General features: G+C 34.7%; 1 protein-coding gene across 1 annotated transcript; it reads right to left on the bottom strand.

The window, feature by feature from the left end:
• Positions 1–856: 856 nt before the first annotated feature.
• Positions 857–21,301, bottom strand: LOTGIDRAFT_204683 (hypothetical protein). The gene is made up of 6 exons (XM_009066253.1): positions 21,227–21,301; positions 10,176–10,215; positions 4,663–4,806; positions 3,284–3,526; positions 2,319–2,448; positions 857–926 (listed from the first exon to the last, which is right to left on the bottom strand). Exons 1-5 carry the CDS (start codon positions 21,227–21,229, stop codon positions 2,420–2,422), a joined length of 459 nt encoding a protein of 152 aa, XP_009064501.1. The 5' UTR covers positions 21,230–21,301; the 3' UTR covers positions 857–926; positions 2,319–2,419.
• Between the last annotated feature and the right edge of the window lie 2,188 nt (positions 21,302–23,489).

Genomic DNA, 23,489 nt, shown 5'->3' with positions numbered 1-23,489 from the left:
AGTAACATTCCTCGTGTGCAACGTTCATTAGCTGCTATCAATGTTTGACCAAGATGATGTTTAGGATTCCAGGTTTCGTTTAGCGGTTTGAATCGTGAGTACACTTGTTAGATTGCATTTAATCTGTAATCTGTTTTCAATGTAAGGTAGAGCATGCCTACTCTTATTGTCTTATGAGGCTGTAACATTCCCTAAAAAGGTATAGTGGGATAAAATAATAATAATAAATCTTTATTATCACAATGGATAAGTTTCTCAGTTTTCTTAATAAACTGGCTTTCAAATATTGCGTTTAATGATTTACATTGCGATCTAGTTAATTTGCTGCATATGTTGACAATTTTAGAAAGCTTGTTATAGTTAGATAGTTACGTTAGTTACGATAAGGTGGTAGCGAGTTGGATTATCGTCGTGTTTGATATATCTACATTGAATACAAATAATCCCTTAAGCCAGGGAAGCACTTGCCGATCTTTTGATGGGACACCGTAGGAATTTTACTTTGACAGCATATTTTGACGTTTCGTCAGAACACATTTGCCGACTTTTTATCGAGACTCAGGCTCTCTTGCGTATGCTTTCCTTATACATGTATTTATTGGTTGCGTTTTGAATTGGTTAGGATTAGGATCATTAGGATTAGGATCGATTAGGATACTAGTCGTCGAGGCACATCAGATATGCATATTCATTATGTCGTAAAATTTCGTGGATCACCGAGCACTAACCGTTTAATCCCCGAAGATATGCCCTTGTGCGCCATTGTGCGTCAACCTAATGCTCATTTGTCATAAAAAATGTGGAATAAGCTTTGAACCAACCTAGGCTACATCAGTTTAAAAAGTTAAAACAGAATCGTTTACAAATAATTTATTCCATTGATGTACAATACAAGACATTTCTAAAAACATCAGTTTTAAATAAAAATGGACAAAATGTCTTCTGTATAAATATTATTCAAATTAGATTAAGTTATACTGAATATACAAACAAAAAAATCTTCCTCCAATCAACAACGTCATATCAGGTCAAGGTCGTCAAAGAAAGTCCTTGAACTTCACACATGCTGTTCTTAATCCAACCAAAGTTGAAAGGTTAAATTCAGCCCAAACACGTTAAGGATGAAGAGAAAGAAAGAAACACAATATTTCGGTGTAAGTTGTGAAATTAAAGATGTTAGTAGAAAATTAAAAATGAAGGCAGCATGAAAATTGTGTTAAAGGTGCAAATACAATCAAGTTATCCCCCTTGAAAAAGCTGAAATATAACAAACAGAACGTTAAAATAAAATGCAATGCTGTTAGGTGTATAAACAGAGAACATATTTAATAGAACAAAGTTAGCGCCAGTTGCTGTTCAATACAATGTTAAATTTCACCATTACATTGGTCTGAAAAATAAACCAGTTACCTCCCTTGATAAAGATTGCCAGCTTTCTCAGGTTTATGAATTTTTAACTGTTCAAATCCGATTTCGTTCACAGTTTTTCAAGTTATACAAAACAAACTCAGACTAATTTCAATGTGTCTAAATTCTTCTTGGTTCTCTGATGGTCCTATGATGGTTCTGTGGCAATTGTTTTCGGCTGTTTAGAGTATCGGCGTTACACACAGTTTAATTGCGTCTGTAGCAAGGTCTGAATCTACGTTTGGAGCATATGAAAGGGAGGTAACTGATAATCATAGACCGTTTCACAGTTGAACACAATAATTAAACTTGTACAATGTTTACACAAATTGTGAGCAATAAAATCATTCAAATTAAACAACACAAACATTACAATAGTGAAGATTGCTGGTTATTACAAGCCATGGTTACAAAATGGCGGTGCAAACAAGAATCAACGTTAATATTAGATCAAATTAAAGCCATCAGTTGTGTTAGGATCGAGAAAGACTGAAATTTGAGAATCTAATTTCTATTCTAGATACTGGACATCGGTCTGTTGAAGTTTCATCTTCGTAAAGCAAGGATAAAAGGCGTCATGATTTAAAAAGGTTAACCCATCATCAGCTTTGAAAACTCTGTAAACGATAGAAGAGAAAAGAATGAGCTCATAGACAAACAACAGAAACAAACAAACCGATAAACAAGAATAAGACAGGATAGACACAAAACAAACCGATAAACCATTAAGATAGACATGACAAACAAACAGGTTCTTAAATAAATAGACGGAGAGGACAAGACAAACATGCAGCGAGTATTTACAGTCAAGCAGTGTGCGTCGTGCAAAGTTAATGCGCACGCGCATTGTAAACAGGAACAAGAAGGAATGGTGGGTGATAAATATGGCGGCGTGAAGATAGTGTGATCAAATGGACAAAATGGAGGCAGTGTGTGATCGAGACTTTCTTTGGCGTATAGCAAACATCCAGGTTAGCTGAGTGCTATCGCAGGAAATCTGAGGCAACATTCTTTATGCTGACGTCATCAAAGCTTTAAATTCTGCAAATAAAGGAAACATTAAACTTGATTGTAACCATGGAAACAAGGCTGGGTGAAAATCCACACTTTGGTGATGAAAATGTAAGCAACTGTGACGGCCTGATTTGCAATTTGTGGAACAAACGTCTCATTTAGTAATCTGCTAATTGTTAAGCGAACAAACACAAAAACTGGGCTTTAGGTCTTGATATTACTTTCACGATTTCCGTTTTTCTCCATCGGATCCTAAATATATTATATCATACTAACCTTCTTGGCAAACCTGGTGGTTGGAATCGCAAGAGAAAAACGCAATCGTATTATCATTTTATTATAAATACAGAAATAGTTTAAGAGTTCACACCCTACACGAAGAAGACCGCAATGTATATTCTAGAAGTCCATTTCAAGCCGGATCAAGACCTAAAGCCCTTCACACACACATGTACCGTATCGGCATGTCTTAGCATTGATATAAAATGGTCTCCATTACTGACGGTACCATTGCTCTTCCGTATTCCATGCTAGGTTCAGACAGGATTGATGTTCATACTAATTCAAGTCACTCGACCACTCCGGGAGAGATTTGGCATTCAAAGGGAGAGAATCTATGGCCGCACTATGGTCTACGAGGTATCTTTAAATATTGACCAAATTTGCTGCTACTTTTAATTTGGCATAAGGACCACTGAATTACAGAAACCTATGACAGATGATACTCCATAATAGTCACAAAAATGCATGATGGGTATTTCAAATCTTAATCACGATAGCAAAATTAAACTCAAAAACCCCTGTAATCAAACTGACAGATTCATCCAATGAAAAGCCGGTATAACATACACTGCAAACCTACCTTCATAATCTACAGTTCCACTTCCGTCAGTATCAGTTTCAATAATCATGGCCTCTATTTCCTCGTCAGTGAGATCGTCACCCAAACTTTTCAATAACCACCTTAAATCAGCCACGTCTATAACTCCCTTCTTGTTTTTATCTAAAACCCGGAATGCTTCTCTCAATTCTCGTTCGTCCTCGTCTTCTTTTAGTTTCATTTCAAAAAGAGGAAGGAATTGTTCGAATGTGATTTCTCCGGTAGCTGAAATATAAATCCATAGATAATTATTGTCTGAAATGAACAATCGAGATTACCCTCTCTGTTGCAATTTATAACCATCCCAGGTTTTGTACAAATGCTCTATATTATACGCATTGGCTATTGCAAAGTTGATATAAACACTTCTACACCAACTTTGAAACCAAACATTACCTCTTTATGATGTACAATTGCAAATGTGATCGTTGCACGATTAGATAATTCTATGGGACGTAACTCTAATTCTTCTAGAAGCGACTATATCTGACAAGTACCCAAGTAAGATCAAAATTCGGTCAACTCATATAACATGCCAATTTACTTCACAGAGTGGTTCAGGTCTGGTATTACCATTGTATAACTATTCAAATTATCTCTTGACTCATGTAATATGTGTAGAAAGGATACATACAAACCAGAGGTTCTGACGTGTGTTAATAATAATTCTAAGATAGCATAAGCACAGAACACAGTACTTTTAAAATGTTAAGAAAAGATGGTAAGTAATGGAATAGTCTATTCTCAGTCAAATTGTTAAAATACATGATGTCAAATCCTCATATAATATGAGCTTTTGTTGAAGGTCTTCTGGGCTGCGATATATTATTCCGTTGCCTCTGAATGTCGGATGGCCATCTCATTCTCGCTGTCGGCAAGCCAACAACTGTCAACAACACCTATCAGTTTCTGTGCTAGAACAAGCAAGTTTAAATAACAATCAGATACCATGCATGGGCCAGAAACCTTTTTGAGAGAAGGTATCTGCCAAACTATGCAGAATTCACCAAGTGTCTGGCCGATCATCGACTCACCAATGAGTCTACGGTACCCTGCTACTTCTGATGTTGATTCTAAATCCCACACAGTCAACCACAGCTACGAAACAAATACAAAGCTGATAAGGATGTAATTGATCATGTTTTCAAACTGACCGCTACAAAATTATTGCATGTTATGCCTTTGACTCCATAAAACAGATGAACTGGAAACTTGTTGTTGATGTTAAAGATTATAACTACAAACTCACTTTTCCAAGGTCCTTATCGTTAAAGCATGTACATCACAATCTGCGAATTTATACTTCCAGTGCCGTAGAAAATAATATTGTGTGATTGAATACCATTTCAAACTATGCTTACCTTCCTCGTCGACCTCATCTGACCAATCCTTGACTTTATCATCAGGAACATGTAAACCTAGACTTCTAAATACTTGACCTAAATGTTTAGTTAGAACCATTTTATTGCCTTTATGGTCGAACAGATGAAACGTTGTGTGTGCATCTGAAATAAAAAATAACTATTAATAAATGCATTGATCCTCTCCTTAATGCCCCCATTTCACCAGGGATTGTTTTTTTTCCATCGGCCCGATCTGTACCAGATTGCCCCGTTAATTTATTTTTTTGATGGGCCACCATGAAACGCCTCAAATCGTCCCCTTTTTTTTGACCCGATTGAGTCAATTATTATAAAGGGACGATTCACAGACGTTCCTCGAGCGATCGATTTTGCGTAGGTATACGACAAAGGCCCGGTTGAGAGCCGATTCTCACCGCAAGAGAGCGATCTCCTTACGTTGTTCGGCCGAGAGTGACCAAATGTAGACGTAGGTTGACAAAGGGAGCCACAGGAAACCGAAAGTCCGAAAGTAAAAGATCTTCGGACGGTCTTCGGTCTTCTCGAGCACTACCTTATACCTGTTGGGACGGTCTGGAGCCGAGTTTAGTAAAAGGAAGTTACTATCTTTAAACATGTTGAAAAAAGGTGGAAGAACGGCAGATAACTGCAGCTAGGCGACCGAAAGCGTCCAGTCTCGCGCAGGGATCGTCGATTTTCGGCCTGTTGTAATGTTGTACCTTCGGATACTTGCGAGCACTTTCCCGAGAAACGAGTCAATCGTGCGAGGAACGTCCGCGATTACTCCTACCGATGCCAGAGTCCATTGGTCAATATTCAATCGGGTAAAAGGGGTCGATTCATGACGATCAGATTCGATTCGGGAAGATTAGAGGTGACTTTTATAAAATGAGGCCGATCGACCAAAAATAGATCGAGTACTTGCGAAACCAGAACAATCGTCTTTAACTACATCCATTCTTTCCAGTTATCGAGGTCAATCAATCAATCTTAAAGACTTGATACAAAAGTATACGTAAAAGAAGAAAAGAGAATAATGTTTTCGGCATACCTCGCGAGCTGTTTTGACACTTTGCACAAATTTATTGTGTATTTATTGCCACGTGTTATTCGTCAGAAACGATGTGTTGTTTATTCGACTTGAGTAAATCACTTCTTAGATACTTAAACACTGCACTATCCGATACAAATGTTCTCAAGTTTCCTTATTACATAGCCTTGTTGTGCATAGTGTAGTCCTGTTCTATTAGAGTGTTTTATGGTGTATAGTGCAGTCCTGTTCTATTACAGTGTTGTATTGTGTGTTGTACTGTTCTATTACAATGTTGTATTGTGTTGTCCTGTTCTATTAGAGTGTTTTATTGCGTGTTGTCCTGTTCTATTAGAGTGTTGTATTGTGTTGTAATGTTCTATTACAGTGTTGTATTGTGTTGTAATGTTCTATTACAGTGTTGTATTGTGTTGTAATGTTCTATTGGAGTGTTGTATTGTGTTGTACTGTTCTATTGGAGTGTTGTTTTGTGTTGTCATGTTCTATTACAGTGTTGTATTGTGTTGTACTGTTCTATTACAGTGTTGTATTGTGTTGTACTGTTCTATTGGAGTGTTGTATTGTGTTGTACTGTTCTATTGGAGTGTTGTTTTGTGTTGTACTGTTCTATTGGAGTGTTTAGGGGAGTAGTGAACGTAATATATCTGTACATAATGTATGTTTTAAATAATACATTCAGACTCTTGTTCCAATTTGTCTTCTATTAAACGATAAACGTAACATAATTACATAGATCAAATAGCAGGAATTAGCCGACAAAATGATTCCATAGAGCACATCTGGCGTTATAAGTAGAGAGTCGAGTACGGGTCAGCTCTAGCCTATCTCTCATCAAAATATACCTTTCAGCTGGCTGATACAGACACAGTTACTCCCCAATATTTATAATATATACTGGTATAGGTACACACGTTACCATGACAACCTAAATATTTGTGGTTTATAAACGCTGATATATCGTACTTCGTTTCACTCTAGAATTCTAGAAGAACGAGAGATAGAACACAGCCTCGTGGACTCCTGGACACCATATTTGGTATCTATGGTGTCAGATTACGAACGGAAAACGTGTTACAAACCTACTAATATTCGAAGATTGAATTTTAATCCGTCAAATCTCTATATAATATCAATTCTCAGAATGAAATATTTGTGTATTTACATTTAGATTACTATTTCAGTTTTAAACAAGAAAATGTTTGTATTCGGCAGTATTTTTATCGGTATCTGAGAACCCGATGATAAACTTAGGATTTTAGATTACATCCCATCGTGTGAGTTGAAATGTCTTAAAGTGAGATATTCAAATTTTAGATTAAGTCAAATTTTATCCATAGTTTATTATTTAACTCAAATTATTAAGATATCTTCTGCAAAGAATAATATAATGTAAACATAGTTTTACGATAAAGCAACGATAAAGGTATATAGTCCCCGAAATATCGGCGTAACCTGTTGATAGAAGAGTAACCTGTTGATAGAAGAGTAACCTGTTGATAGAAGAGTAACCTAGACATTTTCGAAAACCATGGTCCTTGGACAAAAAGTCAAATTCAAAATTGTCCAAAAAGTATTTGAATTTTATTCGAATCAAGGAGAAATAGTAAAATACGTCCGACAAATTGTAGTCAACATCGTTATGTTAAAACGTTTTTATTCGATGTACTAAGTTAAAGATCTATCAACACTTCTCAATGCGCACTGAATGGCGTCGGCCATCTTAATCAGCCTACAGAGAAGAACGTAATCTAATTCATTTAATACAACAAACCATAGTCATATTTATATTTTGAAAAAAGTAACCGATATTTAAGTTCGTTTCTGATACTGATTGTTGAAGACTGGCATATGAAACCTCGCAATACAAGTGTGTGAATCAGCACTCTTTCTATCTGGTATCTTGATTGAAATCTCTTCTCTTGAATCATGGCTTTGTTCTGTCTATTTATAAACCAGCTACTCATAATGTTACTATTTATACTTCTCTACATTTTTATTACTTACTAAAAATAAAACAATAAAAACTGTGTTCCATTAACAGTCAAATGATTAAATCGTCAAATATTCATAGATAACAGTGTATATACCATTTTAGAAAACTAACAATGGCAATATTGTGAATAAAATCAAACCATGGATTAGTTTGAAATCTATGAAATTACAATCAATTCCATTTTAATTCACCAATACCAAACACATTTTGAAATAAAAATCTGGTTATTGTTCAATTAAAGCGTATCCTTGAAAGGAAAAGAAGAGCTGAAATATGGTTTGTTTATATGTTAAACTATTAAAGTGAACATCAGATGATTCTACCCTATCTATAAATATTATTATTGCAAATGTCTATTTCCATTCTCTTTGCGAGCTATAAAACAAGGTAAAATAAACAGACTTTATGTGCATTTTATCGTCGACAGAATAATCAAACAGAAATAAAACCTGCAAATAAAATCATTTATTTCAACTCGTGTCGTAATGGTGTATACACACATGGTTCTAGATATGAGGCAATTCTCCAAAAATTTGAATCTACCTCGTATATGAACAACTCGTTGTGTCTTCTCGTGTCTGCTATTTACTTTAACATTTTACCACGTAACACTGCATTGCGCTAGGATGTCCTAGAATCGATGTTAGAAGATAAGAACCAAGGGCATGCTAGCGCTAAGATCATTTCGAGAATACTTGACCTGGTAGATGCGACCAAGTGCCAAACTGGATTTAGTACATGTAAACATAGACACTATTAAATATGTCTTTACATCTGTTCACATTGATATCCGTAAGAAATGGTTAAAAGAAATTTGCTTTGTACATGTAGTTTCACACCGAATTGTATCTACTATTTGGTGCTAGATTATGATAAGCAATAAGCGGCGAAATGAACTGAAAACATTAAAGATTTTAGAATGACATGTAATGTCTATTTAATAGATTTAAATTAAAAACTAAGAGTACTTTTTGTATAAAAACCGTTTGTTTGAGGCAGTGTTTCGTTTCAGTATGGTTAATCATTCATGTCTGAAATAGACTAAGTATTAAGCCAGGTGGTTCGACATGAGTATTGTGGTAATTGCATGCCAATGTTCTTTAAAAAAAAGTTATTCGTAATGCATAAATTTATTTATAACTTGCTAATTGTATTTACAGAATTTCAAGTTATTATTCTCCAAATTCAATAGTTCGTTCCATAGTATGACATTCAGTAATCGATTTATCGGTAATGCTCATTTTCGCGCCATATTTACTTCCGGTCGGTTGGATTTTGCCAATCCTCTTAGTGTTGACTGCAAATCTAAAATGAATTTGAAAACAAAATTGGCCACAAAAACAAATATCACAGTCTAATTGGACGTTCAACGTACCATTATTTTGACTTTTAAACTGTTAAATATAGCTGAAATAAGGTTGATATTTATGAGTTCGAAAATGTGCAGTTATTTCAGTTTATTTGATATCACTGTAATAAATACACCTATTGATATATAAACGTGTTTTCAAAGCATTTGATGTTTTGACGACAAAACGGTTCTCTTGATCTGACTTCTTATCACGATTTTATAGATTCTAAAATTTCTTAAATGTTGCTGGCCGGATGGTAAGGGAAAATGAATTATGATATATAAACGTACTTTCAGGTGTATATTAATGTTTTGAAGATAAAGTGGTGCTATTTAGTGTTTAAGAGATTTGTTTTTAATGTTAATTTAGAGCAAGTTAGAATATGCACGTGTATCTCAGTTTGAAATCAGATATTAAAAGTTTTTAAATGTTGCTCACAAGGTGGTTACGGACAATTTATTGTGGAAAATCGTAATAAACAAGGTATTTTTTTTTTTGGTCGATTCATAGTAAAGTATGCTATAATTTTGTCGACCTATTCTCTGATCTTATCAATATCAATAGCGTAACAGATGAAGATCAGATGAAACTTCCACAAAAAAACCACTGTGTACGCCTTTTTATCTAGTAAAAGAATGCATTTGTAACTCTTTATTTGTATAGGGAACACTGATAGCATCAACGTGCATCGTTCCAATTAATCCGACGTCATTAAAAGCCACAAAAACAAAGCGTTTAGTGAATTGAATATTGAAAAGTTATATTAGGTTATTAAGCATTTCTTTAATAACAGAGACCACAGACATCTGACGGTAGAATGGAAATTACAAAAAGAAGACACGAATGGCCCTGATACACATAAAGAAAAGCTCTAAAACCTTTTACAACCCCTTTCACCAGAATAAAGGATTATTTACAGAGGTAGGATTCTAAGCAGCCTTCAGCAATACAGTTTATTATGTATTTTTTCTGGTCGTTTTATTTATATCAGTAATTGTGTTAACTGTTAAATCAAGGCAATTATAGAATAGAAAATAGAATCCAAGAGATGAGAACTGGTAAAGATTCAGCCCAATAAAAGATTTAACATTTGTTAGTTACATTAAAGTTGGCTTACCTTGGATTTGTTTTTCTGTGACCCGAAATTGTTGTTCTGTCTGAAAAAGACAAGAAAGTTATTTACCACATAGAGAAATGATTTTCATTTTGAAATAGAAACATCCAGGCTGTCCAGATGAATCGAGGCTATAAGGTGGGGTTTTTATGCTCTCTTAAATTCTTTTCTTGCTTCAACCAGTCCTTATGGTAGTTGAGCTACTGGCTGTCCAGGCTTAAATGATAGTCCAATCGTTAAATCAATAGTTTTAAATTTTAAAAATAACTTAGGATAAAAACTTTCTGTTGGAAAAGCATATATATATATATATATATATATATATATAAGAAATAATTTTTGAGAAAAAGAAATCTTATGGTGAAAAAAAATAAATTGGAGCTGATTTTTTTACGTTTCATTATATACACATCTGCACTGGATAATAAAATTAATACGTTGCTGTTGAAATGAAATGAATTGCACCATTTCAGATAAAGGCAAGTGGTACGAATATTCTCTACTGTTTTGTAATTTTTTTCCTCCCCAAGTGTTGAGAAAGAAGTTATACATTACAGACTAACAAACTGTTATCAACTCGCCAATATCAATAATCTAGATGATTCCAGGCGGGGTAGATATCTAGATTGTTCTACAATTGTTTATTTCTGTAAGTTCGATGCTGTATTGCGACCTAACACAATAACCGATAAGTCTTATTAGGATAGTCAAAAGTATTTTGGTTTAAATAAGGTCAGTTTGAACGGCCCGAGGAAGCAATACAGCATGACCCTCTCTATAGCGTTACCCCAAAAACATCCAACCATAATTTTTGTTACCCGTATCAAGTCGCGGATAGACGATGTACGGTGTCTGGTGCGATGTTCGGTGCGGGATTATTGATACAGTAGGAAACAGACCAAGTGAACTCGACGTACGGGTCCGGACATGGTGCGAACACGATTCGCTTCTACTATTTTCTACTGTATCGATAATCCCGCATCGTACACCGCACCGGACACCGTACATCGTCTATTCACACCTTAACCATGATTTTGACGATTATTGTAAAAGATTCCTTAGAGAGCTATTGTTCCTAAGTTCTTTGAGGTTCTATTGTGGGTTACTAAACAAGGTATAACAAGGAAATCACGGACTTCATGTGTATATGTTTTGTAAAAGCGTGCACCGATTGGCATTGGTACACTCATCGATATTTCGACGCAATAAATGAAAGACATATTTATCAAATTTTGGCATACTTGATCTTTACTATAGTGTAATCTTGGACCAAGAACATAATTTCTATGTTCTACTCTACGCACTTAGCTATCTTGAACTTTCTGCACCTGAATCTGATGTAAATGGTGATGTTAAAACGGAGTGCGTCCATAAAGTACGTAAAAAATACACCTTCTATATCAGTGTCATATATGTACCTATTTACCGTGAGCAATAAGGTCTTATAAGCCCATATCTCGGGTCTATCTGGTGATCAATATGAGCGGGCGTTAACACGTAGGCCATGGGCTCCGCTTTCGGTTTGACTTTACAACCGCGCGCGAGCTGGTACGCAGGCGTTACTATAAGCCGTACAAAGAAACATAACCGACGTTGGCCCTGCTTGTTGTTTGCCTGTATAACTACGAGTAATGATTTGGTTGTATATTTTGGTAGCAGTTCAAACGGAACAAACAACTGTATTCCGACTATTTATATACTAGCGTTTATTATTCTAGAATACCCAGTACTAACTTACTGCGTTATGCATGGTAATATTAGCTCGAGAAATTCCTTCCACTCTTTTCTCGATTCGATAGAAATCACATGTCCTTTCTAAATCAAAACATCCTCGTACCTGTCAAAACAAGTTTCTGTATTAATATACACCATTAGCACTACTACATCGTACTGATAAATCCTTAATACATTCGACATTCGGTTATGTAACTCGAACTACAACCCCCAAAACATAGGATATGGGAGTGCATGGAAGACAACCACTAATAATTGACTTGTTAGAAAACATTCTGGGCAACACTCTCGTTTATATAAAAGATGGGCTTTTGACAGGTATTCTATGGCGCTTGTGCCTGTTGACGTGTAGTAATGTGTTGCTTGTCCGGCAACCAATCTATGATCAGTTCTATGCCCAATCCTTTTCCTACTTTTACATGTATCAGAGTATCTCGGATTATAGTACCACGTACAGCACTGTATGACCTATTTCTATCCATACTAAGTATAGGTATGTTTTTTTCTATATCTACCTTACTGCTATAAATATTAAGTAAAAATATGGTTCTCTATTGTTTTCTTTATCTGGATTCTAATGAGAATTGCTGAATTGCAGAACGATATGGGTCAAAGCACCTGCATTCACTAACGAGGCAATTTATTTTTGATGTTTAAGCATGCAAGGAACTTTATTCATAACTGGTAAACAAACTAATTACTAAAGCTTACATCGTAAAAAATAGCAAACCTCTGATATGGAAGTTAATTTTTCCAGAATATCACGCTTTGCTATAGTGCATTTCTTTAAACTTTTAGAGATTGGCAAAAATGTCAAACAACGACTCATTAAGAATTTGTTTTACGCTGATGCACCGAATATCTTAGGCTTTACAGAGTAATTTTCATCTTTATTCACGCTGTTTTGTTTTTCATGATCCACATTATAAAAAAATAATTCTAATCAAAATAAGTTAGTCGTGAACCTAACATTTGTTTTGCAAACAAAAATGCCAACTCGATTGAATAAACCACATGGTATTTAAAGTGCATTACCGGGACAAAAAACGTAAATAATTGAGACGAAAACATGAACATAACTGAGATGCTAACGATTCTCGTGTAAACTCGATTTGTTAGCAATGATCATAAATATACACAGATACTTATATTTTTGTTATCAGAAATGCCACATAAACATTGTCAGGTATGTTGCAAGAATTACAGAGTGGCAGCAGGTGTTCTGGAATGGTGAGCATGACCTGCTTCTCTTGGTACAGAAGTAATTGCAATTGCACTTTTTGATTCTGCGTTGGCTCACATTTTTTACACCGAAATACCCCGTGCTGCGTTGTACAACCTCCAGAGTTTGATAACCTGTGTTAACTGTAAACAAGCTTATTAGCGAACGTCATTACTTTTGACAAAGGCATAGTAGTAAAATCTTCTAATCGAGGACTTGGGAAACAATACGAGGCACAATTACCATTAACTTCACTGTCTATCTGCAAAACAACCGTATGCAGAAATTTACTTATTGGTAAACTGCTGGAAGCGGACGTTAACTTGTCGTCTACCAACAACTACCTAGCCGTAGATATCAGCATCTGCTGGAAGCGGACGTTAATTTGTCATCTACCGAACACTACCCAGACTGCGATATCAGCCTCTGTCAGAAGCGGGCGTTAATCTGTCGTCTACCAACCAACCCAGGCTATCAGCCGTTAACAGACGTTAACATGACATCTCACAACTAACCTAGACTGTGATATAAGCCTCTGTCAGAAGCGGACGTTAACTTGTCATCTACCAACAAACCTAGTGTTTGACACCAGCTTCTGATGGAAGCGGGCGTTAACCTGTCATCTACCAACCAACCAAGCCTGCTGTATCAGCCTCTGTTGGAAGCGGACGTTATCATGACATCTAGCAACTAACTTAGACTGTGATATAAGCCTCTGCCATTTGTCAATTTGTCATCTACCAATCAATCTAGACTGTAACCGTTGCCAGGACACGTGTTCTCTATGTTGTAATTAAAATACATAGATGTAAAATTGTAACATAATCCGTGATTACCCCGAGAGAAACTATGTAATATAATTAATTATAGATCAGTAATTAAAAGGTGGAGGTAAAGTAAATATTTGTAAGATGCTGAACTAGAACCATATGGTATTGTTTAGTTCTGGTTTATCTCCAGATTAAAATTCAGGTTAAATGTTGAAATAACATCGTCAGGAATTATCGTAGAAATACTGATACCAGTCTGACGTTTTACTAGAAATGATAAGCTTCGACTACACACGAGTTGGTCCATGCTCAATATTCGTGTGGCTATGTAAGATAGAGACAGCACCCGATTTCAAACTGTCAGTGATGTCGGTAGAAGTTAAACTGACATGGTGAATTCGAAGGCGGCGTAAGTAACAGGCGGTGGATAAGACCCATGGCCCATTATCAAGAGTAGAAGAGGCTCTTGTGACAAAGTTATCTCAATACGTCTCAAACCATAAGTTAAAATTATTTTCTCCGGTAATTTATGGACACCACCTCTTATTTTAAGTACTGCAGTACTCTTATGTTCTGAGCATTCTATTTCACTTACTAAGTCGAAATTGTAAAGAATTATGGTGTAACTTAGGTTTGCTGCCAAAAGGAAATCAGCAATGAATAAAAAAAAAACTTGATTACTACAAAATATGATGGTAAGATATTTGAAAGACAGGTTCCACGAGTACTAAATCATCAAATCTTAGATAATGCGTTCTCCAATCCTCTATAAACATATATTAACTATTAATAAAGTTTGTGGATTTAAAGAGGATTATATTTCATCTTGTCGGTCAATAGAGTTAAGCTTCAAGTAATCACTGATTATGCCATTAAGATCATACAGAATAACCCCAAAACACGTTCCAGATTGAACTCTAGCAGAATATGTCCATTGTTAGGACCAATCCAGCACGTCCATGATGACCCTTGTGGATACGCGACAGTACCAGTGATAACTCCACTTTTGGAGCAGGATGTATCTTCTTTCGTTTAAGAGATTTCATGACACTTATAAGGTTCAGCGTATATGAAACTTGGTTGATTCTTTGGGTTCACATCATTCATGAGTAGAAAAAGTTGACCTACTTTCTTATTCGTGATAAAATTGGATAAAACTGTCAAAGAAAATACTCCATTTCGTTCAAATAAGACAATAAAATTGAGGTCCTAAAAGCTACAATATGACCATCAAGACGTATCAACAGGTGAAAATCGAAAAGAAGGAGGTTCTGACAAACGTCACTCATTGTACATTAGATAATAAGATGATAACCATTGTTGTTACATTGTAACAATACCAAGAAAACTATACTGTGATATTTCACTCCCCTGAGAGTCCTGAGGGATGAAATCTATCAGAATACGATAATAAAGATATGATAGTTGGTATATCACCTTTTCTCACCTGGTGATAGTAACACGTGTCTTAACTCTAGTCTTGATTGCAGGTGAGATATAACACCTGTGTCTGATCAATCACTTGGTTGGATCACACAGGTTGCTAGAAGTATACCTGGCCCAGTATTTGTAACATTGTTATAACACATCAACAAGGTAATATAGAGGTGCAAGGTAAATCAGAGGAATAGAAAAATACACTGCAAATGTGCAAGTTTGGGGTAAAAGAGAAAACAGACATCTTGAGCAATACGATTAATCCTTACTCTAATGAAGCCCTGGTTCTCGCCAATGTAGACCCTCCAAATGAGACATTGAGTAAACAAATCAACTTTCAGAGTGGCAAATGGTTTGTAACTTGTTAGAAACTAACACTGGTATATGAATAGAGGAACCCAATTTATCTTTATGACCTCTTTATGATAATCTGCTATTCTTGGAAAATGATTTTTGAACCATGGAAAACAAAACAGGTTCATTCAGTTTCCCAAAAATGTTGGCAATGGGAAAACTGTTGAGAAAATATGAAAAACATGATACACAAACATAATTTTGAAACTCGAGATAGTGTTAATGTATTGATGTTTCAAGAATTTAAGATGCTACTTAAAATTACCAAAAATAGATTTGATAAAAATAGTACTAACAATCTGGTAGAAGTGTGAAATGTAATTAAGGGGTAGTAATTTAACATCTTAAATATGTTTTTATCATTAAACTTTATTAAGAATTCTATATATAACTTGAGAGTAGTATTTATTATTTAGTACAATGACTCTCCTTAAAGGTTGATGGTCTAGAAATATCAGAATCAAAAATTGATTACACTATAAATCAAGTAGCTTACAATTCATTTGGGTAAGCATGAAATTAGTTGGCTATCCTGGATTTATCAAGATAATAAACTAATTAACATAAGCAACTGAATGCTCAATTTCGTGTTCTTTTTTTTTCATCCATGATCTGACGAAATTGTTCTCATGTTCTGGTTCATGTTCTTATTTCTTATCACATGTAAGGATTTTTGAGATTAACAGTAATAAAAACATTAACACTAATAAAGGTGTATCAATTAGTAAGCAGAAAATATGAAACTATTGGGTAATCAAGTAATATTTTACTGGGCATGATTTGATGGGAAATTTAGTCAGATCAAGGATGACAAAATGTAGTATAAAGGGATTGTAAAGAGGTTTTCTAAACTTTTGACCCCGATATACATAAAAATAAAAATAAAAAACCTCTTTACACGAAACAAAACACCGTCATCAGATGGTCACAATAGTTATAAATGAAAAAGCGACCGTAATGAAAAAGCGCTCCCTGTCAATGGAACAGCCAACTTTAACACTTCCTGCTTATCAATTGTTTCAATGGGTCTATATTGAGGAATTCGAACCCTGCATCCAACGACACGTACATCATTTAATTATAAATAGTAACATGTTTTGTTGCATTGGGTTATTTTAAGATGTTATCACGGAGAATGTTTTGGTTTCTATTTCCTAGGGGTAATTATTGTTTGGCTGAACCCCAAACCTTGTTTCTAACACCACATGTTTTCTCATCAACAATTACTAATGATTTCGCAAGTTTACATTTACTGGAATCCGTACACGATAGAAGAAATAACCTATGCACGAGTCCATTTATCTTACAATTAGATGGATTAACAAGTATCACAATTTTTAATTTGTGGTTTTATGAGATCTCGTAAGAAAAAAGTTTTCTCTGGCTTGATTTTGAAAGACAATAAAACAGAAGCTTTCTTAAAAAATGCGGATTGTAAGAAACTGCATCGCTGATCTAGAGACAGAATAGAAGAAAAAATGATTTTAGAATAAAGGAATATTGCGCATATTTTGTACAGCGAAAATTTTTTGAGCACAAATTTGCGAAAACTATACACCAAAATGTAAACAAACGTATCTGAAAGTTTTAACTAACAAATCCAGCCATTAATTTTTTAAAGCCAAAACTATTTAATAAGTTTACGTAAGGTTTCGTTATGCTTTTAGGAAACCTGTTGCGTGTTAAAACTGTTGATTATAGGAGAATATGGTAATAATTGCTCATATAACTTAATTCCAATTCAAACTACATTGTGTAACACAGGAGCGATTTCCCACTTGAACTAATACAGACGTATCTATTTACTTTAAAATTGTACAGGAAACTATATAAATTTACTAAACTTAATGGAATATTTGAAATGAGTCATAAGATTTATGATAGATTTACACCTACAGCTCAGCATCTGGATACAGTCGATAGGGAAGTAGCTTAATGGTAATCATATGTACAAAGACTATATATATGAAATGTTGATTGTACACTTTGGAATGTTCTGTTGTTTCATCTTCAATAAATCTTTTTAATTAAAGGAAAATAAAATGTAGGTCAAATATATAATTGTAATTTATTGAGGAAACGTCTGTCATGGTAAAGCTATGAATCATCTATAATAATCATGTTTGGCACTTCGTTAAACGTGAACGTACATGTTAAATTTAAATGTTTAAATTGTTTTACTTTCACACCTCCAAGTGAAATAAACATAATTCTCCCATTTAGAAACTGTCTACTGTAATTATTATTATGCTAATAGCAACAAAACATTCATTGTTGCTCAGTATGTTGCACCTTGATTCCTCCGAGGCAAAGCCAATGAGACTATCTATCACAGCTATGGCGACCTCTCAGTGACGATTCAAAGGAATGGGGTCATATTTGAAGATGCACAGAAATGCTTACTTCCCAAAATCAACAGATGTATTTTAACCAATTGTAAACTTTAATGAAATTATCCTGTAACTTAATAGATTCGGATTTCATCACAAAATTGACATTGACACCAACATGTTCTGTATAATTGTACTGAAGCAACAGGCCTTTACCTCACTTCTCTGACCTTTACAAAGCTATTGAAGGAATCACTAGACCTGTATAATCACTAATGAACTCTCTCTGGCCTACATAGCTACTGAGGGAACACTCCCTGATCCATAACTTTCCCTGGCCTACATAGCGACTGATGGAACTATCTCTGACCTACATAGCTACTGAGGGAACTCTCCCTAACCTATAACTCTCTCTGTCCTACATAGCTACTGAGGGAACTCTCTCTGACCTACATAGCTACTGAGGGAACTCTCTCTGACCTACATAGCTACTGAGGGAACTTTCTCTGATCTATAACTCTCTCTGGCCTACATAACTACTGATGGAACTCTCTCTGGCCTACATAGCTACTGATGGTACTCTCTCTGGCCTACATAGCTACTGATCTAATGGAACTCTCTCTGACCTACATAGCTACTGAAGATTGAACTCTCTCTGTGCTACATGGCTACTGAAGGAACCTTCTCTGACATAGCTACTGAACTCGACTAAAATAGCTAGTGAAGGAACCTTCTGACCTACAGGACAACTGAGGGCCCCTTGACCTAGAAGGTTACAGAATAAACCTCTGGCCAACATAGATACATGTCAAATAAAGCATCCCCACCTCATCTCTCTCACTGATCTAAGTACCTACCGGAGGAACCATTTCTGATCCTGATCTTTTTTGCCATTGCAGGAACATTTTCTGACCAAGGTTTCTAAAACATACGAAAATCTATACGTTTTCCTAACGTATCATAATGATATAGAAGAAATGTAAAAGATACACATGTATACAATCAGTGGAGAGTATGGTAGACGAGCTATTATATATAAATCTATGAAAAGGTGAACACAAACAAAAACAAACATGGTGGATCTGGTGCTAGTCTTAAACAGACGTAGGTCATTGGTTCAGAATAACATGTCAGGCCAGAAACAAAACGCTCAATATGAATAACAAATAATATCAAAGTACGATAATATAACATGATAATACACACCAAAGAAACATTTTAACTATTTTAACTCGTCTAATAGTACACCATCTTATTTAGCTTTAGTCCAGTGCTTAGCAAGTGATTGTCGCAGTGGAGCACGAATTGAAAAAGAAACATATATGACGTTTGTTAATAATATGTTACTGGAAAGAGGGACAATAGATCACATATTATTTCCATCCATGGATATCCTTTTAACAACATACAATAATTCCATCATTTGCCCTATCTGAATTATAAAAAAATAGTTTAAACTGTATTCGTGTCTACCAATGTGTAACAGTATCCTCTGAAATGTGCATTTTATCTTACTTACAAGGGAAAATTGAAAAAGACCAATTTACAGATTACATACAGGAGTGTAAAGAATCTGTTGGACTACGATCTGGCCTACTGTCTACTATTGGCAAATACATATGGTTATGTAGGTTTCTACGTTTTCTAACATTAAGTTTAATACACAGATCATCTTAATCAAAATCTCGTAAATAAGGTCAAAGGGCAACAATGTTTCTGAGAAAGTTATGTAGGTTGTAGACGGTCGAAGAAATTAAGACAAACAATAGGTTTTTGCAATTCGCCTTGCAATACAAAATTAAGCAGAAGACAAACATTGATATTCATTTCAATTTTTCATTTTTCACACATACGACATATTCATATCGAATGAAGTTTTGACTATTGAGTCGTCATTATTTTGTGAATAGTTTTATGTCAATGTCTTTAAGTATCAATGTTCGTTCATGGTAAAATAATTCAGAACGTAGTATTCATTACGCTGGATACATTTTGTGACATTCTTTGATTCAAAAAGGAATTAACACTACAGACAACAAAATATCCACTGGCGGTACCACTGAACACAGGGCTAAAAGTTCAAACTTAAAAGGTCAAATACAACCATCACCAGTCTCAAACATTTACAACATTCTAATTCATGTATTTTACAAGATTCTGAACAGGTGCTCTTTTTTCATGGAGTCCCATTTCCTCTTCAATAGATAACTCTTCTGATATTGTCCAAATCCTTGCTTCAGAACAAGAAGCTCACGCATCTCCTTACCGGTAAAAATAAAAAAAGAAGAAGAAAGTGTGATGGGGCATCTGGATCAGTTGTACACACAACTATAACATGCAAAACTAAATGTGAAGAATATTCACTTCGTGTGGTACGTATTAAGAGTAAGAGGTAATAAATAATATTCTTAGAGTCTAAATTGCAAAAACCAAATCCAAATGACATTCATAATATTAGAATTTAAGTGATGATGACATGACCTTTGTCAGATAGAAAATCAAAATGTTTAACAAGCTTTGCTCAATGAATTTAGATCCATAAGTTTACCTCATTATAGAAATGATGAATAGATTCGTATGTGGCATTCCTTTCTCGCATGTTCTGAATATAGAAATTGCTCGTAAAATAGGAATTTTCTAAGTAAGATTGTAAGTATGGCTTATAGTAATATTTGAATTCGTTCTATCTGCATGTAATTTGAAATCTGTCAGGTCATTACTCCTCAACTACAAAAAGCATACTTATAATAATTATACCAAGAGTAGCATGAAATGGCAAAAACTAATTTCTTTAAAGGTATTAATAAGATGAAAATATCTAATATATTGGGATGTTTTATTCTATAACTAAAGTGATAGTTAACGTGTTATAGTGTTAGTAAAATTAAAAAAAATATGGATGCTTTCAGTCTTTCCAATACAAAAAATAAAAGTTTAGAAAAACTCTTTACATTTCCTTTAACATCATTCAAGCGATATCCCCAATGAGAAAAGCAAGAAAACCAACTAGATAAGAGTTTAGATGAGATATAGATGAGGTTTGTAGACTACCGGTCGGTGCCTCTACTAGTAACCTGAGTAAATTAATACATGTACACTGTATGTACTTTTATCTTATTAAAATTATCTGGATTCAACGCGGTAAGAGCGTTGCTGAAATGCTGAATTTTGATACAGGATAAACGTTTATAATAAAGACGTACTTACCATTTTGGAAATTAAATTAAGCCTATTCTACACAAATTAAACAAATTATCTTCACTTCCAAAACCTTTCAATTCACTCCAAACCGGTGATAACACTTTAGCTATAGAGCGACTAATTATATTCCCAATGCGCAGAATCAGAACGCGATACCAACAGACACACGATATGAACTGTAGACTTGCAGGCAGACGAGATCTGCAGAACCCATTTAAGGTTCTTTATCACGTGATCAGGGCGAATGCAATAGAAGTTTTAAGAAGCAAAATATTTTAAGAACTCGGGGAAGAACGACGGCCATGTTAAATGTGTGTGTAATCGGAAAATTATGTAATTCTCCGATGTATTAATACAAGATGGCAGTAATATAATAAAATTGGTGCCATATTGTAGCATAATTGAAGAAATATAAGATGGTGAACATGTTACTATAATTAGCCTCCCTCAGGAGAGGTCTGATTGTAAATATAGGTAGTAGATTACAATGGTCTGATGGTCACCTGGATCTTATACGTAATAACCCAGTTCGTTTGCCGGGCTGAATCATAGTCCAGTCAAAATAGAACTTTACGATGCTTTTCAGAAGAGTACAACTGCTTTAAATACAATCATACATACATAAAATTCAAAAGTGGAAGAGTCTTTTAATTATCATATTCTGACCCAGGTAGAAAATGGCTAATTAAAAGTTGCTTTATTACATAGACACCCAGCAAAGTTCTCTGTGGAAACACTCCGCTGCTCTGTTGAGTTTAAGAAAAAACAGACACAATCGGAAACACCCACTTTTTGGAAAGTCTTCTCAATAGGTTGGTAGATGACACGTTACGTTCGCTTCCAGCGGATGCTGATATCATAAACTAGGTACTTGTTGGTATTCGTAGTAGTTGGTAGTTGGATTGGTTCAAATTGGATGATTTTGTGTTGTTGGTTTGGTTGTTGATACTTCGTTAGATCTGGTCGGGTCGAATGACATTGTTCATGTCAATATGTAGGGCATCAAATAAATACAGTGAATCCTGCTCATGCGACCACCTTTACTAAACATCCACAATAAAGTCTCCCCTACAACTTTTCAATATAATTAACGACTAAAAAGCTACCACCTTCATTACGCGACCAAAAACCATGTATTTACACTGCCGTGTAAGCAAAATGAATTAATTAAGCAACCATAACGGTTGTCATGATCTCCCTTGTTTAAATATCACATGGTTTCACATACAGGTGAGATTAAGAGAGAGTATTGCTTATTGGCAATTTGCTCACAAGATTAATTCAATTATTACTTACTTATATCAGTCTAAAGATATAAAATGGGCATCAAAACAAAATAATTTTGGTGTTTATTCTGAAACTATTCTCTTCTAAGAGTCATTTTCATTAAGAGACCGCTTTGGATTATTCCGTTAAGTTATCTTAATACAGGTTTCTACTGTTTCCTGTTTTTCTGTTTTAATATCCTGAAATTCCGAGACGACCCTGAAAACATTGGCTCTGCACAAGACTTATGGATTTCCTTTTCAAAAAACTAGACTTTACATCTTATTCAGCCATTGTGCTCTAAACCATGTGATAATAACTTGCCTTTTTACAGTAGAATCTTATACAGGAAACATTCATTCTATGACGTAAACAGATTTTAAGAAGAGGAAAAATGTTTCTAGTTCAAGGGAGGTAACACTATAAAAATACATTAAGACACACTCCGGTAATTCATTACCATCTGTCTCTTGTAATTTGAGAGTAAGTTAAATCTTACAATTCAACCTTCTATAACTTTTTCCAGAAATCTCGTTGAAAACTGTCCAATATGTCACATAGCCAATGCTTAATTTCTTGAAAAAATTCAATATATCATGACCATGAAAATCTTGAACTAGAACTAGCGAAACTGAAAGTAGATCATTTTATTAACATCCAAATACCAAAAATAAGTCCAAATTAGGCATGAAAAAAGGGAGGGAGAAAAAGGATTTCTAAAAATAGCACGTATACAGTCGTTAGCATCAAATGTTTTAACATTCAAACGTTACAAAATCTCGACCTTATATCCATAATTCACTTATACGAATGTAGTCCGTCGTATTTTTTTATATCTCCTTCTCTCCCCTTTTTTTCGTTTTTACATGCGTATTTTTAGTCTAAATTGGGATTTATATGTCTGAAATTTTCATTTCTTTCAGATTTTGGTAAATAAAATAAAATTTTGATGCAGAAGAATTAGTGTGAAACAGTAGTTTCCTGTAATATTATATTTATATCA

Source organism: Lottia gigantea (genome assembly GCF_000327385.1).
Source record: "Lottia gigantea unplaced genomic scaffold LOTGIsca_74, whole genome shotgun sequence".
NCBI classification, from domain to species: domain Eukaryota; kingdom Metazoa; phylum Mollusca; class Gastropoda; family Lottiidae; genus Lottia; species Lottia gigantea.
The sequence above is the reverse complement of the archived record's forward strand: the minus strand, read 5'-3'. Positions and strand labels throughout refer to the sequence as shown.

What these genes read in the sequence shown, in the direction of transcription:
- LOTGIDRAFT_204683 (XM_009066253.1), bottom strand. An exon ending in CACAGAAAAACAAATCCAAG is followed by an intron (nt 4,807 to 10,175) that starts GTAAGCCAACTT and finishes TTTTTATTTCAG; the next exon opens with ATGCACACACAACGTTTCAT. An exon ending in AGATGAGGTCGACGAGGAAG is followed by an intron (nt 3,527 to 4,662) that starts GTAAGCATAGTT and finishes TTTATATTTCAG; the next exon opens with CTACCGGAGAAATCACATTC.